Source organism: Bos taurus, chromosome 19, assembly GCF_002263795.3.
Source record: "Bos taurus isolate L1 Dominette 01449 registration number 42190680 breed Hereford chromosome 19, ARS-UCD2.0, whole genome shotgun sequence".
Lineage (NCBI taxonomy): Eukaryota > Metazoa > Chordata > Mammalia > Artiodactyla > Bovidae > Bos > Bos taurus.
Genome location: NC_037346.1, coordinates 19,832,923 through 19,847,647, shown reverse-complemented (window position 1 = coordinate 19,847,647; position 14,725 = coordinate 19,832,923). Strand labels below are relative to the sequence as shown.

The 14,725-nt window shown below is 49.3% G+C and overlaps 2 protein-coding genes across 3 annotated transcripts; one reads left to right on the top strand and one right to left on the bottom strand.

The window, feature by feature from the left end:
- Positions 1 to 1,543: 1,543 nt before the first annotated feature.
- TMEM199 (transmembrane protein 199) lies at positions 1,544 to 6,382 on the bottom strand. 2 transcript variants are annotated; one of them, XM_005220087.5, is made up of 6 exons: positions 6,157 to 6,382; positions 4,446 to 4,519; positions 4,039 to 4,128; positions 3,499 to 3,541; positions 3,174 to 3,286; positions 1,544 to 2,940 (listed from the first exon to the last, which is right to left on the bottom strand). In XM_005220087.5, the coding sequence occupies exons 1-6, from the start codon at positions 6,356 to 6,358 to the stop codon at positions 2,857 to 2,859; spliced, it is 606 nt and encodes a 201-aa protein (XP_005220144.1). In that variant the 5' UTR covers positions 6,359 to 6,382; the 3' UTR covers positions 1,544 to 2,856.
- A 153-nt stretch (positions 6,383 to 6,535) lies between these two features.
- Positions 6,536 to 14,315, top strand: POLDIP2 (DNA polymerase delta interacting protein 2). Its single transcript, NM_001098103.1, is given in 11 exon segments — positions 6,536 to 6,719; positions 8,052 to 8,133; positions 8,975 to 9,072; positions 9,733 to 9,829; positions 9,999 to 10,074; positions 10,307 to 10,414; positions 10,843 to 10,979; positions 11,784 to 11,810; positions 12,019 to 12,144; positions 13,058 to 13,137; positions 13,865 to 14,315. Coding segments are annotated over 11 exon segments (1,107 nt in total). The 5' UTR covers positions 6,536 to 6,558; the 3' UTR covers positions 13,980 to 14,315.
- The last annotated feature ends 410 nt before the right edge of the window (positions 14,316 to 14,725 follow it).

Genomic DNA, 14,725 nt, shown 5'->3' with positions numbered 1-14,725 from the left:
AAGATACATATTTTTTTAAATACCTCTTTTTTTGCTGATCCCTGATGCAGATCATCAGAACTGCCCAGACATCTTTAGGTCAATGTATGAAATATGTTTTCTTTAATGAGAGTGGAAATGGAGGGTAGTTCTATATGACTGACTAATGCCAAAAGCAAAGTGATGATCAGCCTAACCCCCACAAGTTTGTCTGAAGGCACATGTGTTGTCAGGCTCCCTAATACCAAAGCTTAATAGAGACCCTACACAAATAGGCAGTATTCTCCACTCTTCCCTCAAGCATTTTAAGTATGAAGGAAAATAAGCAGGAGAGAAAACAGAAAATTAGGAACTGCATCAGACACAATGAAAACTTCAACCTCAAGACTCATGAAGGTCAGGGAGAGAAGCAGCAGCTAACAGTTATTAAGTACATGGCGAGAATAAGTTCCCACTCATGTTAGTACTTCAAACGTACTTTCACTTGACCAATTTTCTAATTTTAAGAAGAGAGTGAATAGCGTTATGTGGAAAGAGGTATGACATGAGAGCCAAGAGCCAGGGGTTGGAGCTTTGGCTATAACTAAGCTCTGTAGCCTTGGGACAAGTCAGATGATCCTCTGGAATATTAGTGTGTTTGTGAACTACTTGGATGGAAAAATCAACTTCTCTAAGTTTCAGTAGCGTTTTAAAATTCTCTGGTTCTCTGATTTATATGTATCAGGATAAAATCTGTAGATTTTTCCTCATTTTTCTTACTGTTCTCTGCCCATATATCCCAGAGATATTGTCAAAGGAGGAGAATGGAGTATAGACCAAAACAAATAGTTCAAATAGATTTTTTAGGCACGTAGCACAGATATTAGTCTGAAGGCTAAAGCTCTTTCCACTTGCAAGACTCAGCCACTTGAAAAGAGATGATATCTACTTGAATTCTAAAAATCTGACTTGGCTTTGCTCATCAGGAGCAAAGAGTGATTCAGTGTAGCTTTTTAACTCAAACAGTCAGGGATGCTAAAAACACTGTAAAATGCCACCTGTATTTTTTCTCAAGTTGGTATTTCTTCCAGTCAACAACAGAAATCCTGATTTCTCAACAAAATGATCTGTGGTATAACAGAAGGGCCTACACCCTCCTTCTCACTCAAGCAGAATATTTTCTTTAGAGGCTGACTTGCTGTAATTCAAGAAACCGGCAATACTGTAGAGGAAACGTCTATTGAGTCGATGAGTGTATAATTTCTAAGAACAGAAGAGGGTCCTGGGAAAAAAAAAAGACCTTAGGAGCTCATACACTGAACAAACAGAAACAAAGAGTCTACCATTAGGAGCAGACCTGAATTAAGTCTCACCAACTATGGAAACTTTTGGACTTCTCTGTTGTCATAAGATTTGAAATAAGAACACCCTGGAGGGAATTCCCTGGCGGTTCAGTGGTTAGGATGCTACACGTCCACTGTAGGGAGCTCGGATTCAATCCCTGGTCAGGGAACTAAGACCTTGCATGCTGTGTGGCATGGCCAAAGTTATAAAAACAAATGAACAAACAAACAATAGAATATGCTGGATTTGATAAATATTTATTGGATAAATAATAATGCTACTGTAATTTCTAAAAGTCTTATACAGATTCCATCAACACACCACTAATCTAAGTTCTTAAAAGTGTAACATTACAGAGACTTCAAGATAACTCAGGAGTCTTTGGCTCCTTTTAACAGAAAAAGGACTGCTGAGGATCATTTGACCTCTCTCAGCCTCAGTTTTGTCTTCTGGAAAAGGGACCTAAAACCGCTTCCTTTTCTAACCTCTGGAATGGTTTTGAAGACCAAAAGCAATCATGTAAAACAATTTTACATACTATTTTTTGCACTTACCCAGATATGTTTAAGAATCCGCATAAAATAACCTGTAACAGGCTTATGTATGACAATATGTACACATACCATATATTTTTGTTATGTGTATACTCATATAAATTACACATACAGTTCAATCTAGAAACAGTCACCAGTCTACAAAGAATCTCTCCCTTCATTAGCTGAGACAATTCACAGTAGGCATACTCTCCTTACAAATACAAACAAGTACAAGGGATTTTGCAATTAAAAGCAGACATACTGCTTTGCTATCTGAACTGTTTTCATTTTTGGAAGCAGAGCAAAGGGTGACCAGAAGGTGGGAAGTTGAAGGAGGGCTGATGAATACTGAAGACAGGCAGAAACATAGGAAATCTGAACAAGGCCAGCAGAAGGAAGAAGATGAAGGCAGAAACTAAGATTCCAAAGTTGCCTTGTGTACAACTGCACCATCCTGTACCAACTGGCTTTCTCTTATTTGATGTCCTCTGATCAGTTCCTCTTCCAGCACAAACTGAAGAAAGCGAATCCCTCTGTTTTACTGGAGTCTTCTGATATAAATCACAGGTCTGCATCAAGATGTGTGGAGCAAGGACAACCACTGACTTGTGCACCTGGGCAAGTTCAAGGCAGTATGGTCTATTTCTGGAAAGGCCTGGATTCTCTTTGATTCCAGTGGGGGAAAAACCCAGCCCCAGCAATGCCCAGAATGGACAGTAGAAGGCAGATGGGCACTGGCTTCGGGAAAATGTACAGACAGACCAGTTCTTTCCTGTTGTTGTCTGAGTGTCCTCTATGGCCCCCTCTGTTAACCGACAGGATGGGACTGTCCCACAGGAAGAGCACGTGGCCTTGGCTTGGCTGAGTACAAATCACTGACTGAGAATCAGCAATTGGCAGCTGAGACCCTGGAGTCTCCGGACTTCGATGAGGAAGCACAGTTACAGTTCTCCCAATTCGCCTTCCATCGCCCGCACCATGACGTATAGCTCGGCCAGACCCACCACAGAGGCCACGATCAAGGCAGCCAGTACTCGCTGGGAAGGGAGAGAATCAGGCTTATGGGATGCAGACCAGCTTCCAGCTCTGGAGCCTCTAGCACCTAACAAGTATGGAGAGGACCTCAATCCAGCCCATAAGTTGGGGGGAAGAGAAGAAAACTGGATCCTGATTCTCTTGAGGTTATTATCTACCTCCATGACTGTTGGACAGATCAAATGCTCCCTTTGTTTATCACATAAATACATAACCTGTTCAAGGCATTTTTGCATACCTCCTCCCTATCCCACCAACACTCCCAACTGAGGCACTCTGCCCTGCCCAGAACCTACTCACCGAGGTCATTTCTGTGAAGATATACTGGCTTCCAAGGTAAGTGCAGACGAAGGCAGCCGCCACCGTGACAATGAAGTTGAAGATGGTGATGACCAGAGCCTTCACTGACCTCACTTTGGGGAGGAGCCCGGGCAAGAAACTTTTAGGTCAGCATCCTCCATGAGGCCCTTTTATCTCACAGTTGCCTCCCCCATCAGCCAGGCTTCCCTCAAACAGCAAGCCTGAACAGCTCAGGCTTAAATCCTGAGCAATGAAGTGAGAAGGAGGACCACGGCTGACCCATCCCAGTGACAGGCTTTCGCAGCCTGATTTCCTAGTACCTCACCTTGCTTTCCCAGGTCACTGAGAGTTCCACCATGCCTTGGATCCTTGGAAAAAGAAAAAGCAAAGGATTTCAGAATGGAAGCAGCCCAGAGAGTATTCATTTGTCAGTCTGGGCTCAGCCCTCTTTATACCCAACACACTAGTTCTGTCTTCTCCCTGGATTTTGTCTAGGACCAGTTGGAGTCTACTCTGGATCAAGCATTTCAGAGAAGAGACGTATATTTCCAGTACCCGTGTATCCCTCTCCTCCTCTGGGCCAGGTGCATGCCAGAGAAAAGTAGGGTGCTCTGTCAAAAGAATGGCTCCCGGCTCATCTCCACCTCTACAACCTTTAAAAATCAGTCACCATCTGAGCCGACAGTCTCAGTAAATAGGATGGGAACTGTATTTGGCTTGTACGCAGCACAGAGCTTCTACAGTCCCTTAATATTAATAGTATACAAACCAGGTTTCCACACTTTCTTTCATCTGTGTGTCTTCCCAGTGCAGGGCCCTGCTTTCAGGGGCTACAGGGTCCACATATTGAAGAGTGGGCTCTTACCTGACAGGTGACATTGCGGGTGATCCGCTTATATTCCTCATTGGCCAGCTGTATCTTAATCTTTTCCAGACGAGCAACTAGCTCTGGGTTCTGAGGCAGAAAAATCAAAGAAGAAGAATGGTATTTCCAGCTTGCTAGAAAACACGTCACAGTCACTGGTTTCAGGGGGCAAAGTACTGCTAAGAAGACCCAGGCACCAGTCCTGCCTCCAGTGCTTTGGAAACTTTTTTTGGGGGGTATCAGTTTTTCAAGCTGTCAGACTGGGAGGACAATATCTGGTTTCCTCCACCCCAGCTCTCAAGGATTCAAAGAACAAATTTTGAGCACAAAGATTCATAAATCTGGAAGTAAAATGAATAAACCCAACTGAGTCAACATCCATTCTCACAAATATATCCCTTACATACCCGAGGAGGCTTCACAACCTCTGGAAGATAGATTTCACTGCCTTCTAGGAGCTCATGAAGGTACAGTTTGGAACCTGAGGAAAAATGCATAGAGGTGAGGTTGAAGGATCAGAGAAGGATCTAGCCCAATTCTTAAACCTGCACCCTCTGCATTGAAAGCACGGCATCTTAACCACCGAACTGCCAAAGAAGTCCCCAGCCCGCCAATTCTTTCTACCAAAATAAAACATGGCTACTCTTATATCAGTTCATCTCCAGGTTCATTTTCAACTGGAAAGAAACATAGATAATCCCATATACTAGTGCTACATGGTGACTTTAATTGTTGGCTCTCAATTACCCAACCAATGTCACAGCTCGTAGGTCATTTATATTTGCCTTTAAGTTAGGTCATTTCTGTGGCCACAAAAGAACTTGCCCTAAATAGGTTTAAGGCCTAGTGATGGTGAATACTTAGAGGACACTGTGCTAGATGCCCTCTAAGGTCCTTTTTAGTTCTAATAATTGAATAATCTACCCCTCACACTTCTGGGCAGGCTGTTAATTCTGGCAAAAGACCTTACATGCCAGTTTGCCATACTGGACCCCTTTACATATAAGGGAACAGAGGCTCAAGGAAGAGAAATGACTCCTCCATGAAGAGTCAGTAGCAGAATTAGGACTACAATTCAAATGTCACTCCCAGTCCAGATATTTCAACAGAACTTCCCATCATTCTATATCCAAAAACAAAAACCAACCAACTCTATCAGATGTGACCACTCTTGCTTTTAAGATGGAAAGAAATCTAGATTCACACACAGGGTGAGCCCACTATGTTGCCTTTTTTTTTTTTTTTTTAATGTGGCTCAAAAGGAAGAAACTGAACCTGTGCTGTGCTTTTGAGTTAGAATTTGTATTTCCTCAAGGGTCACGTGGGCCTGGATGTAAAGATGAGACTCAAGAGAACAGAAACTGCACAAGTAAATTTTGTCATCCATGAAAAATTCCCATGGAAATTATGAACAGAGTGGGCTGGTTCCCCAGGGTTTGTGAGGTTACTCTTGGGTTGGCCAGATTATCATTCCATGGGTGAAAGAGAGTGACGGATTTGAAACCCAGTCCCCCTCAAACTGAAATTTCCTTACTGACCTTACAATTCATCTCTCTATCCAAAACTTTATTCCTTTTCCTGTCCCCTCTAACTTCTATGCTGTGTTAACAGAATACTAATGAACCAGAGTCAGATGACTCAAACTGCTATTGTTGATAACATCTTTAATGTAGTGTTATAAATATCATCATTAACCTGAAAACTCTGGTTGCTTCTCCAGGGCAAAGTGAGCTAACAGACACCGGAGCCAAGGACCACGTGACCTGAGAATCGTAAATCAGAGACATTCTGACTCCTGAAACCACAGTTAGGAAAAGTCACACGACTATTATTCCTAGCCTCTTTGTTCTTCTCCTTTAAACGAAAGTTCCTTAACTCAAATTCCAAGCTAGAGTGGATTTGAGCCTTGTTTCCCGTTCCCTTGCTTGGCACCCTGCATTAAATACTGTACTTTCCTTCACCATAACCCTGCCTCAGTATATTGGCTTTGCTGGGAGTCATGAAAGAAGCCGCGAGTTTGGTTCAGCAACAGATACACCCCCTCAGGAAAAAACACCTCAGGAGGGCCTAAACTCTGGGGAAAAAAGAGGCGACTCTGAACCGGAGACTGGGGCTCACCCCTTTCTCTCAAGTACTGATGCAGATCCCGGATCAGGCGGAAAGAAACCAGGCGAGCCGGGCGATTGCCGCCCTTGTGCTTCTTTCCTAGCGCGGCCTCAAGCTCTGCCCGCAGCTTCCCGGGCAGTTGCTCTGGCTCCAGCTCCCCACCAGGACCCAGAGCGCGTACAAATCGCTCGCCAGCTAACAAGCTAGACGCCATTACTAGCCGACTTTACGGTCAGGTGACCCAGAACCGAGACTTCCGTCCGCCTGCGCCGGAAGAAGCGCGAAGCTCGCGGGGCGGGGCAGAGAGCCAAAGGGGCGGGGCAACGGCGCGGGGCAGTGTGGGGCGGGGGCGGAACGCCGCCCGGCCGCGGGTCGGGTGGTGTGTCAGCAGCCCAGCGGGAGCTCGGGCGAGACATGGCGGGCTGTGTGGCCCGGCGGGCCCTGACCGTGGGCAGTCGTTGGTGGTCCCGGTCGCTGACTGGGACCCGGGGGCCGAGGCCGCTCTGTGCGGCGGGTGGAGCTGGGGCCTTCCCACCCGTGGCGACCACGACGACGCGGAGGCACCTCTCGTCCCGGTGAGGGACGGAGCGCGGGGGTCGGGCCCGGAGCCTAGGGAGCGTGTCCCCGGCCAGAGGGCCCAGCGGCAGAGGGTGATAGGAGTTCGACCCAGGGGAGAGTTCCGGCCGAGAGCCGACCTGCGCTGCCTGGGACGCGTGCCAGGAGCGAGGAAGGGAGCGCGGCCCAGAGTCCTGGATTGTGCCGGACTGGCTCCGAGGGGGAACTAATAACCTGCTCGGAGCAAAGCCTGCTTCCTCGAATGCGGACATCCGAGCGCCACTGTTAGTGGGAAGTCCTTCAATTAAGTGCTAGGGCTTTTGATTTGAACCCTCAGCCCATGACTGCGGGTCAAGGCCTCTCTCAGAAAGATGCTGGAAATGGGAAACAGGACCCGAGTCTGCGCCCTGCGTGGGTCCCAGGCTTCAGCGTGACCTTGAGGGCACATACTCTCTTTATGTGACTTGAGGAAGGGGGTTTGAAGCCACAGGGATGGTGTGAACAATGTGCCTAGGGATGAGACCAGAGAGATCAAATTGGGGCAGGTGAACCAAGTGGAAGGAGACATGGAGTTCACCTCTCCACAACAGTAAGAAAGCGGTGCTTTGAAGGGCCCCCAGAAAAAGCAGTCGGGTCCAGAAGTCACTGTGACAGCTGACCTTTTAGTGGCTGAGATGAGACACGGACATGGGGGAGAGATGATAGCTATTTGCAATTTAAGACTCCTCTGAAAATTGATGTAAATCTGAACAAAAACTAGATAGAGAGAATAACATTGGTGCAATGCCAGGATGAGGACTGCAGTTTAGAGGTGGAAATGAACATGGCATGATGACACAAAAGTTTTCTTTTGAGCACCCCTTATACGCTAGGCTCTGAGAGGGAGCACAGGCTAATCAGACACAAGCATTGCTCCCGGGGAACTTACAGTCTCTAATGGAGATAAGACAGTGACACAAATAACTGAAATGCAAGGTGGGAAAGGCAGTCACTGCTGTGGGAGGTCAGGAGGATGGGTCAGGGAAGAAATGGAGGCAAGGGATACGATGAAGCAGGGTCTGAGGGCGTGATACGAGGAATGCTAAGATCAAGAGAGAAGTGATCTGGGAGCTGTCAGATCTCATGGAAACCAAGCGGGCATCTGCAGCTGGTCCTCAGAGGAGGAGCAGCAGAATCTCTGTGGAGGGGTAGCTTGGCAGGACCCTTCCCTGCTTCAGCTGGCCCCACTGCCGCGACCCTTCTCCGCTGTCATGGCCCCGGCCCCCCCCAGTATCCTAGCAGCTTTTTCTGATGGATTAGTACCCTTCACTTCTTAGCTTTTCAGTTGCTTGTTCCTTTTCCTTCCTAATCAGAAACCGACCAGAGGGCAAAGTTTTGGAGACAGTTGGTGTGTTCGAGGTGCCAAAACAGAATGGAAAATACGAGACTGGACAGGTGAGTGCTGGGCGGCATCATCTTTGGTTTTCAGGGTGTGCTCTGCTTCTGAAAGGGTGAAATTTGGTCACAGGCCTGAACATTATGATTTTCTGCCTTGGTGTTTGGTGCCAGACCAGAATCAAAAGTTTTGTTGTTGTTGTTTTAACATGTTTTTTTGTCCCTGTTTTCCTGGATTTGAATGCACTTCATGTGTCATCGGGTTTTGTTTCCAAGTTAGTGTGGACAGAGATGGTTTGAACTATATTGAGGAGAAAGTCCTATTGCTAAAGAGTCATCTAACATAGTGGTTGGTGGGAAGCCAGTGGAGGGCCTGCTTTTTGATGCTTTGTTCTAGTTGAATTGAGTGCAGTGAATTAAGCTCTGGGTGTGAGGCTCTTTTTCTGAGTCAGTTTTATGCCAGATCTACTGAGATAGATTTAGGCCCCTTGTAGATAAGGAGAACTTTTTGTTTATTCAGCTTTTTCCCCCTGTATGCCTCCAATAGAATGGGCTTTATGCATTGGTATGAAATCAGAAAGCAGTTCCTTCATGGAGTTGACAGTCTAAGAAAAGAATTACAGCATGCACATGGTTCACGGCTATACACCGGCTAAGTGGAAGGGAGGGAAGGGAAGGCTTCCTCGAGGCCTCGGCTATGGCCTGACGGCTGAGTAGAAGTCAGCCAGGTGAAGGGACAGTAAGCGTGCCCACAGTTGGTCTGGGTGGATCTCAGAGTCCAAGGGAAAGAACAGCAAGACCTTGTGCTGGAGTTGCCACCACCCGTGCCACTTAGTGGTCTGGGCCCCACCTGGATGTACCTGCTCGGCTGCAGACTCACTGAACCTTTCTTTTCTCCCAGCTTTTCCTTCACAGTGTTTTTGGCTACCGAGGTGTCGTCCTGTTTCCCTGGCAGGCCAGACTCTATGACCGGGATGTGGCGTCTGCAGCCCCAGAAAAGTAAGTTTCCCTCTCACTATGCCTCACAGTATCCTCTGGAGGAGGCCCAACCCATGGCAGACATATGTAATTGGAGTCCCAGCGGTCAAGACAGCCTCCTTCTGGGCCTTAGGAACATTCCCCAAACACTCCCTTGACACTGATGCCCATGGAGACAAAAGTGCTGAGTCTTAAGCCAAAGGGTCCCTTCAGACCTCCCCAGGATGCTCACCCCAGGCATTCTTAGTTTGCATTATAAGTACCCCAGAGGGCATTTGGGGAACTAGGCTTCTTGATTTCTTGATGTTCAGTTAGAATCTTTCTCCTAGAGTACATTAAAAAAAGAAAGGCTCCATTAAGTGATCACAGAGAGCCCCTGGGATGTGAGAAGAGTGGGGTGCTCTGGGCTCCAGGGACTGAAGCAGCAGTTTGATTTTCTCAGCTTGGCCCCTTTTTTAAAGAGGCATCCAGAGAGGAAGATAAACGATGACTCTTCACCACACCCTATTGCTTGCTCCTGCTTGGGGAGCGTTGGCCAGGGCGTGCTGAGCATTGGCTCAGCTTCTGCTAAGCCCCTTCAGTTCAGGCACTGGTCTGTTTAAGTGAGGGGTGGCAGGGAGCTGGGGCAGGCCCCGCTTCCGTTTCTCAGGTTGATCTTGGGCTTTTCCTCCTGCCCCATAGAGCAGAGAACCCTGCCGGCCATGGCTCGAAGGAGGTGAAAGGCAAAACTCACACTTACTATCAGGTGCTGATTGATGCCCGAGACTGTCCACATATAGTAAGTAAGCAAGGTGGCTGCGCCTGGGGTTCCTTTCCATGGGGAAGGCCTGGACCCTGATGGGGACCAAGAGAAGGAGAGGGATCCAGCAGTTCCATACTGCACTGGGCCCCAAGTCCTCAGGACTGGGTAGTGACCGAGAACACCTATGACTTGCTTCTTGCCTTAGTCTCAGAGATCTCAGACAGAAGCTGTGACTTTCTTGGCTAATCACGACGACAGCCGGGCCCTCTATGCCATTCCAGGTGAGTTATGAGCATCTGAGTGGTGCCCATCGGTGAGGGGTCTGGTGTGTCTCAGGAAGAGAATTCCAGTGCCTTTCTGCTGTCCTTAAATCTGCTTTGGAGGGCGTGTAGATGCTGAGAGCCTTGGTGCCAGCTTCGTCCCACCCTGGGACAAGGCCCAAAAATTGAGTTTCTTTTCAGCCCCACTCTTCCCCGTTCCTCTGTGAGTTTTCTGTCTTTGTCTCTCTGCCAGGCCTGGATTATGTCAGCCACGAAGACATCCTCCCCTACACCTCCACTGATCAGGTTCCTATCCAGCATGAGCTCTTTGAAAGATTTCTCCTGTATGACCAGACAAAAGGTACCCTCTTTCATAAAGGGAAGCTGTAATGGGAGGGCCCTTTCTTCAAAAACAGTGTCACAGAAGCAGTTTCAAAGCTCTGTTTCTACAACTTGATTTAACCTCCCTTTAGACCTGTCGGGTAGATGGCCTTTATCTCCTCCTCACAGATAGGGAAACAGGCTCAGGGATGATGAGAGCGACTCAAGGTTGCTAGGTAGTGGCAGAGTGAGATCTGAGAGCCAGGGCCCCTAACTCCCAGGCCACTTCTCTTCCCCTGACGTCATATTCCTCCTTGGGGCTTATTCTTGGTAGGCAGCCCTGTGCCTTCTTCCAGCCTGTGCTGCTTTTGCTCATGTGTCTTCTATACCTTGGCCATCACTGGGAAGGATTTTATAAGAGAAGCAGTTGGCCGCTGGCCTGGTCTAACCAGTCATTTCTTGCCCCAGCACCCCCTTTTGTGGCTCGGGAGACACTACGGGCCTGGCAGGAGAAGAATCACCCCTGGCTGGAGCTCTCTGATGTCCACCGGGAAACAACTGAGAATATCCGTGTCACCGTCATCCCCTTCTACATGGGCATGAGGGTAGGTGCCGAGCCTTGGTACCTTCCCTCAGGGCCGGGCCCCCGGGTTCTGTGTGGGGTCCCCAGTGTGACTGCTGGTGTGGGTCCCACATTTAAACCATGTGCCTGAGGTTCTGGTTTCCAGTGCTGCATGTATTGGCTGGGGTCGAGCACCCTCTTGGCAAGAGCTGACACCAAGACCTAGAGCAAGGAAACTCTCAGATCCCAGGAAGAAGGCCTCCAGGTTGACTCTCTCTTCTCTTCTGGCTCAAAGGGAGCCATGATTATGAAGAACATACACATACTTGTTTAAATCACTGTAGGCTCCTCTTCCCACGTTTTATACATTTATTGAGCTGTTTCTTGCTTGGCCGTAACCTGGGTCTTAGGGTGACAAAAATGAAACACTGTACCTGCCTTCCAGGAGCTCACGGTAGTGGGGGAGGCCAGCCTACATCTTTCTAAGTCTTGTAATCCTGCTGAGATGTGGGAAGGCAGAGGAGGAAGACAGCAGCCTGGGCAGCAGTGGTGGGCAAAGGGGTGGAGGCTGATGGGGAGAGTGGTGAGAGGGAAGGGCCCTCTCTTCTGTTCTCATCCAGCTCTGTGATCTTGATAGGATGAAGAGGAAGGAGGCCAGGGAAGGGCCCAGGGAGCCTGCCTCCCTCTGGGCATGTTGGCCATAGTTAGCACGTCATCAAGATACTTATGGCTTTCTTCTGTCTTTGCATCTGTCCTGGAATACATCTGCTCCACTGGAGTGATGTTGGTTGGAATAGACGTTTTCTACCCTCGGGGACTGAAATTCTTTGTGTTTTGTTTTCCCCAGGAAGCCCAGAATTCCCACGTCTACTGGGTGAGTGTCTAATCTCGGGAGGAGGGGAGCCCAGGAGGCATGCCTGTGGGGGCAGGTGGGAGGTGGGGGCTTCACCTCCGGGGCGGGAGATGAGACCCGTGCAGGGCAGGTGTTGGCCTTCGTTGCCCTTTTCTCTCGTAGAATTGCCAGGGGGCTAGCCCAGGTTCTGTTCCTTCTCAGACGTGAAGTCTCTCCCCTGCTCCCACAGTGGCGCTACTGCATCCGCCTGGAGAACCTCGACAGTGACGTGGTTCAGCTCCGGGAGCGACACTGGAGGATATTCAGTCTGTCCGGCACCTTGGAGACAGTGCGAGGCCGAGGGGTGGTGGGCAGGGTGAGCATCTTTGGGCTAACAGTCTTGGTTTCTGGTCACACCCAGCAGGCCTGGGAGCTTAGTGCACGGTCTCCTCCTCTGTGGTTAGGGGCAGGGGGTCAGTGTGTGAAAGCACAGGACTGTTCAGAGTGAGAAACCTCACTGTGAGGGACTGTTATTTAACTGGCCCATGGTCCTTATAACTCGTAGCAGCAGGTCCTGGATTTGGAGCCAAGTAAGTGACGTTGGTGGCCACCCTTTTTAAAAATCTGAATTGGGAAGCCTTTGGGTGTGGTACACACCCTCCAGCACTCCCAGTTGTCCTTCCTCTGCCTCTTTACACACATACATCCTCTGCTGGCCCTTGAAGAGATCTGACTTTGCAATTCCTGCGCTACCCCACCCACTCTCCTGAGAAATAGTCAAGAGAAGGGGCCGCATTCAGTAAGCAGTTATACACATTAGCAGGGACTTGGGGAGGCAGCGTGGGATAGAAAGAACAGGGCTTTGGAGCTCATCTCTTTTCAGACGCCCACTGTGTTGTTTACTTGCTGCATGACTTTGGCCAGGTTATTTAACCAGAATCTCAGTTTTTTAGGATAACATCTATTACCTTATGATGACCAGGACTTAAGTTAGCAGATGTTTGCTGATCATAAGGCACTTAGTGAATAGACGCTGAAAGGGGTATTTGCAGAGATCTTGGGCTTGTCATCTTTGTCTGGAAACCTCAGATGTTTAGTCTGAGATTATCTTTCTCAGGGCCAGAGTAAAAGGCCCAGGTCAATGGCGGTGCTGTGAGAGGAGGTGCTGGCCGGCCGTTATGGTGGGAGGCATGAGAGGGCATCTGGTCCTGACTCGGTGATGGTCAGCATGTGGCCCTGGGGTACAGGGAGCTTGTCTGGTCTGACCTATTTTGCCTGAACCCTCACAGGAACCAGTGTTATCCAAGGAGCAGCCCGCCTTCCAGTACAGCAGCCACGTCTCCCTGCAGGCCTCCAGTGGGCACATGTGGTGAGTAAGTGGGTGTGGGGGCAGCTTAGGTCCACGACACTGCAGGTCAGAAAGTGAGAGCTCATAGCATGCAGTTCACTCTGGACCCAGTGAAGTCCTGAGGTGGAGCTGTATCTGCCATTCATCGTTGTGTGAGTCTTGCCTGATTTATGACTTTCCCAGTTCTCCGTGATTTTGTGGAATTTGTGTGTGTGTGTGTGTGTGCTCAGTTGCTCAGTCATGTCTAATTGCAATTCCATGGACTATAGCCCGACAGGCTCCTCTGTCCATGGAATTTTCCGGGCAAGAATACTGGAGATTTCTTTCTCCAGGGGATTTTCCTTAGTCAGGGATTGAACTGTGTCTATTGCATCTCCTGCATTGGCAGGTGGATTCTTTACCACTGTGCCATCTGGGGAGGCCCCTGTGGGATGAGGACTTAGGTCAAAGCGGTCTGGTGACTTTTTGCTACAGAGCTGCCAATGAGTTGGTTTTTTCCCTTGGTGTTTAATTCTGTATCCTGAAAGCATAGTTGGGTGGCCTATCCAGGGTGCATCGAAGGGCTGAATTCAGGACAACTTCATTTCTTCTTTTCATGAAGGGCCAGGATGGGCTCTTGGGTCCCTGGCAGTGTTATCCTGGCATGAGCCAGGCAGAAGAGCCCAGGCCTGCATTATTCTGCCTCAGTTGTGGTGCTGAGGGCACAGGGCTCTCCAGACCTCTAAACCAGTTTCTCTCTGACTCCCAGGGGCACTTTCCGCTTCGAGAGGCCTGATGGTTCCCACTTTGACGTCCGGATCCCTCCCTTCTCCCTGGAAAGCAATAAAGATGAGAAGACACCGCCCTCAGGCCTTCATTGGTAGGCCAGCAGAGGCCCTGAGCACCCAGGCTCCGCCCCGAACAACAGCCCACATCCCATGAGAGTTGCTGCAGAACTCTGTCACGGCCACAGTGGGTCTCTTAATCGTTTGTGCCATTTGACTTCGGTGTTCTTACTTTGGCGGGTGGAGTATGACTTCTGCAGAAGACCCACGTGGGCCTCCTCCAAGGCTGGCCTTCCCCGTATGCCCTGCCTACGCTGTGTTCCAGTAAACCTTTCCATCAGGAACTGTGTTCAGCGGCCATAGGTGTGGGGGTTCCCTAGCCTGTCACACAGTTGTTAGAATGCGAGGTTTGGGCAATAAACCAGTGCGCGCTTGGCCACCCTCGCCGTTTCTGCCCCCCGACGTCTCAGGCTCCCTTTCTGACCCGGCGGGGGCCCTTGGTTACTGTCCTTAACTGCCCTTCAGGAAGCTGCCCCTTCAGCTAGGGTGTCTGTCTCCATCGTGGGGCAGGGGTTTGCCTGATGTCTCCCAGGTCACTCAGCCAGTGAAGTGGGGGATGGGCTGGACTCTGTTTTCTTTACCCTCTGCCAAGTGCAGAGCTGGAGGGCGGCAGCAAGGTCAAAGGAGTAAGGCAAGCCTGTTGGGTTTCCTGGAGCAGTGGGCCTGCCAGCCACGGGCACAAGTCTGTCAGGCCTCCAGTTCAGAAATGCAGAAACTCAGCCAGGGAGCGTTAGGTATGGACAGTGACTAAGCCAAGCTACTTTCTGAGCTTCTTGAAGATCTCC

Bases quoted from the DNA above. Each gene is read 5' to 3' on its own strand.
- TMEM199 (XM_005220087.5), bottom strand. From the start codon at position 6,358: ATGGCGTCTAGCTTGTTAGCTGGCGAGCGATTTGTACGCGCTCTGGGT. The intron at 4,520-6,156 runs GTGAGCCCCAGT...ATTTTTCCTCAG, and splicing joins TCAGTACTTGAGAGAAAGGG to GTTCCAAACTGTACCTTCAT. The intron at 3,542-4,038 runs GTAAGAGCCCAC...TCTTTTTCCAAG, and splicing joins CCCGCAATGTCACCTGTCAG to GATCCAAGGCATGGTGGAAC.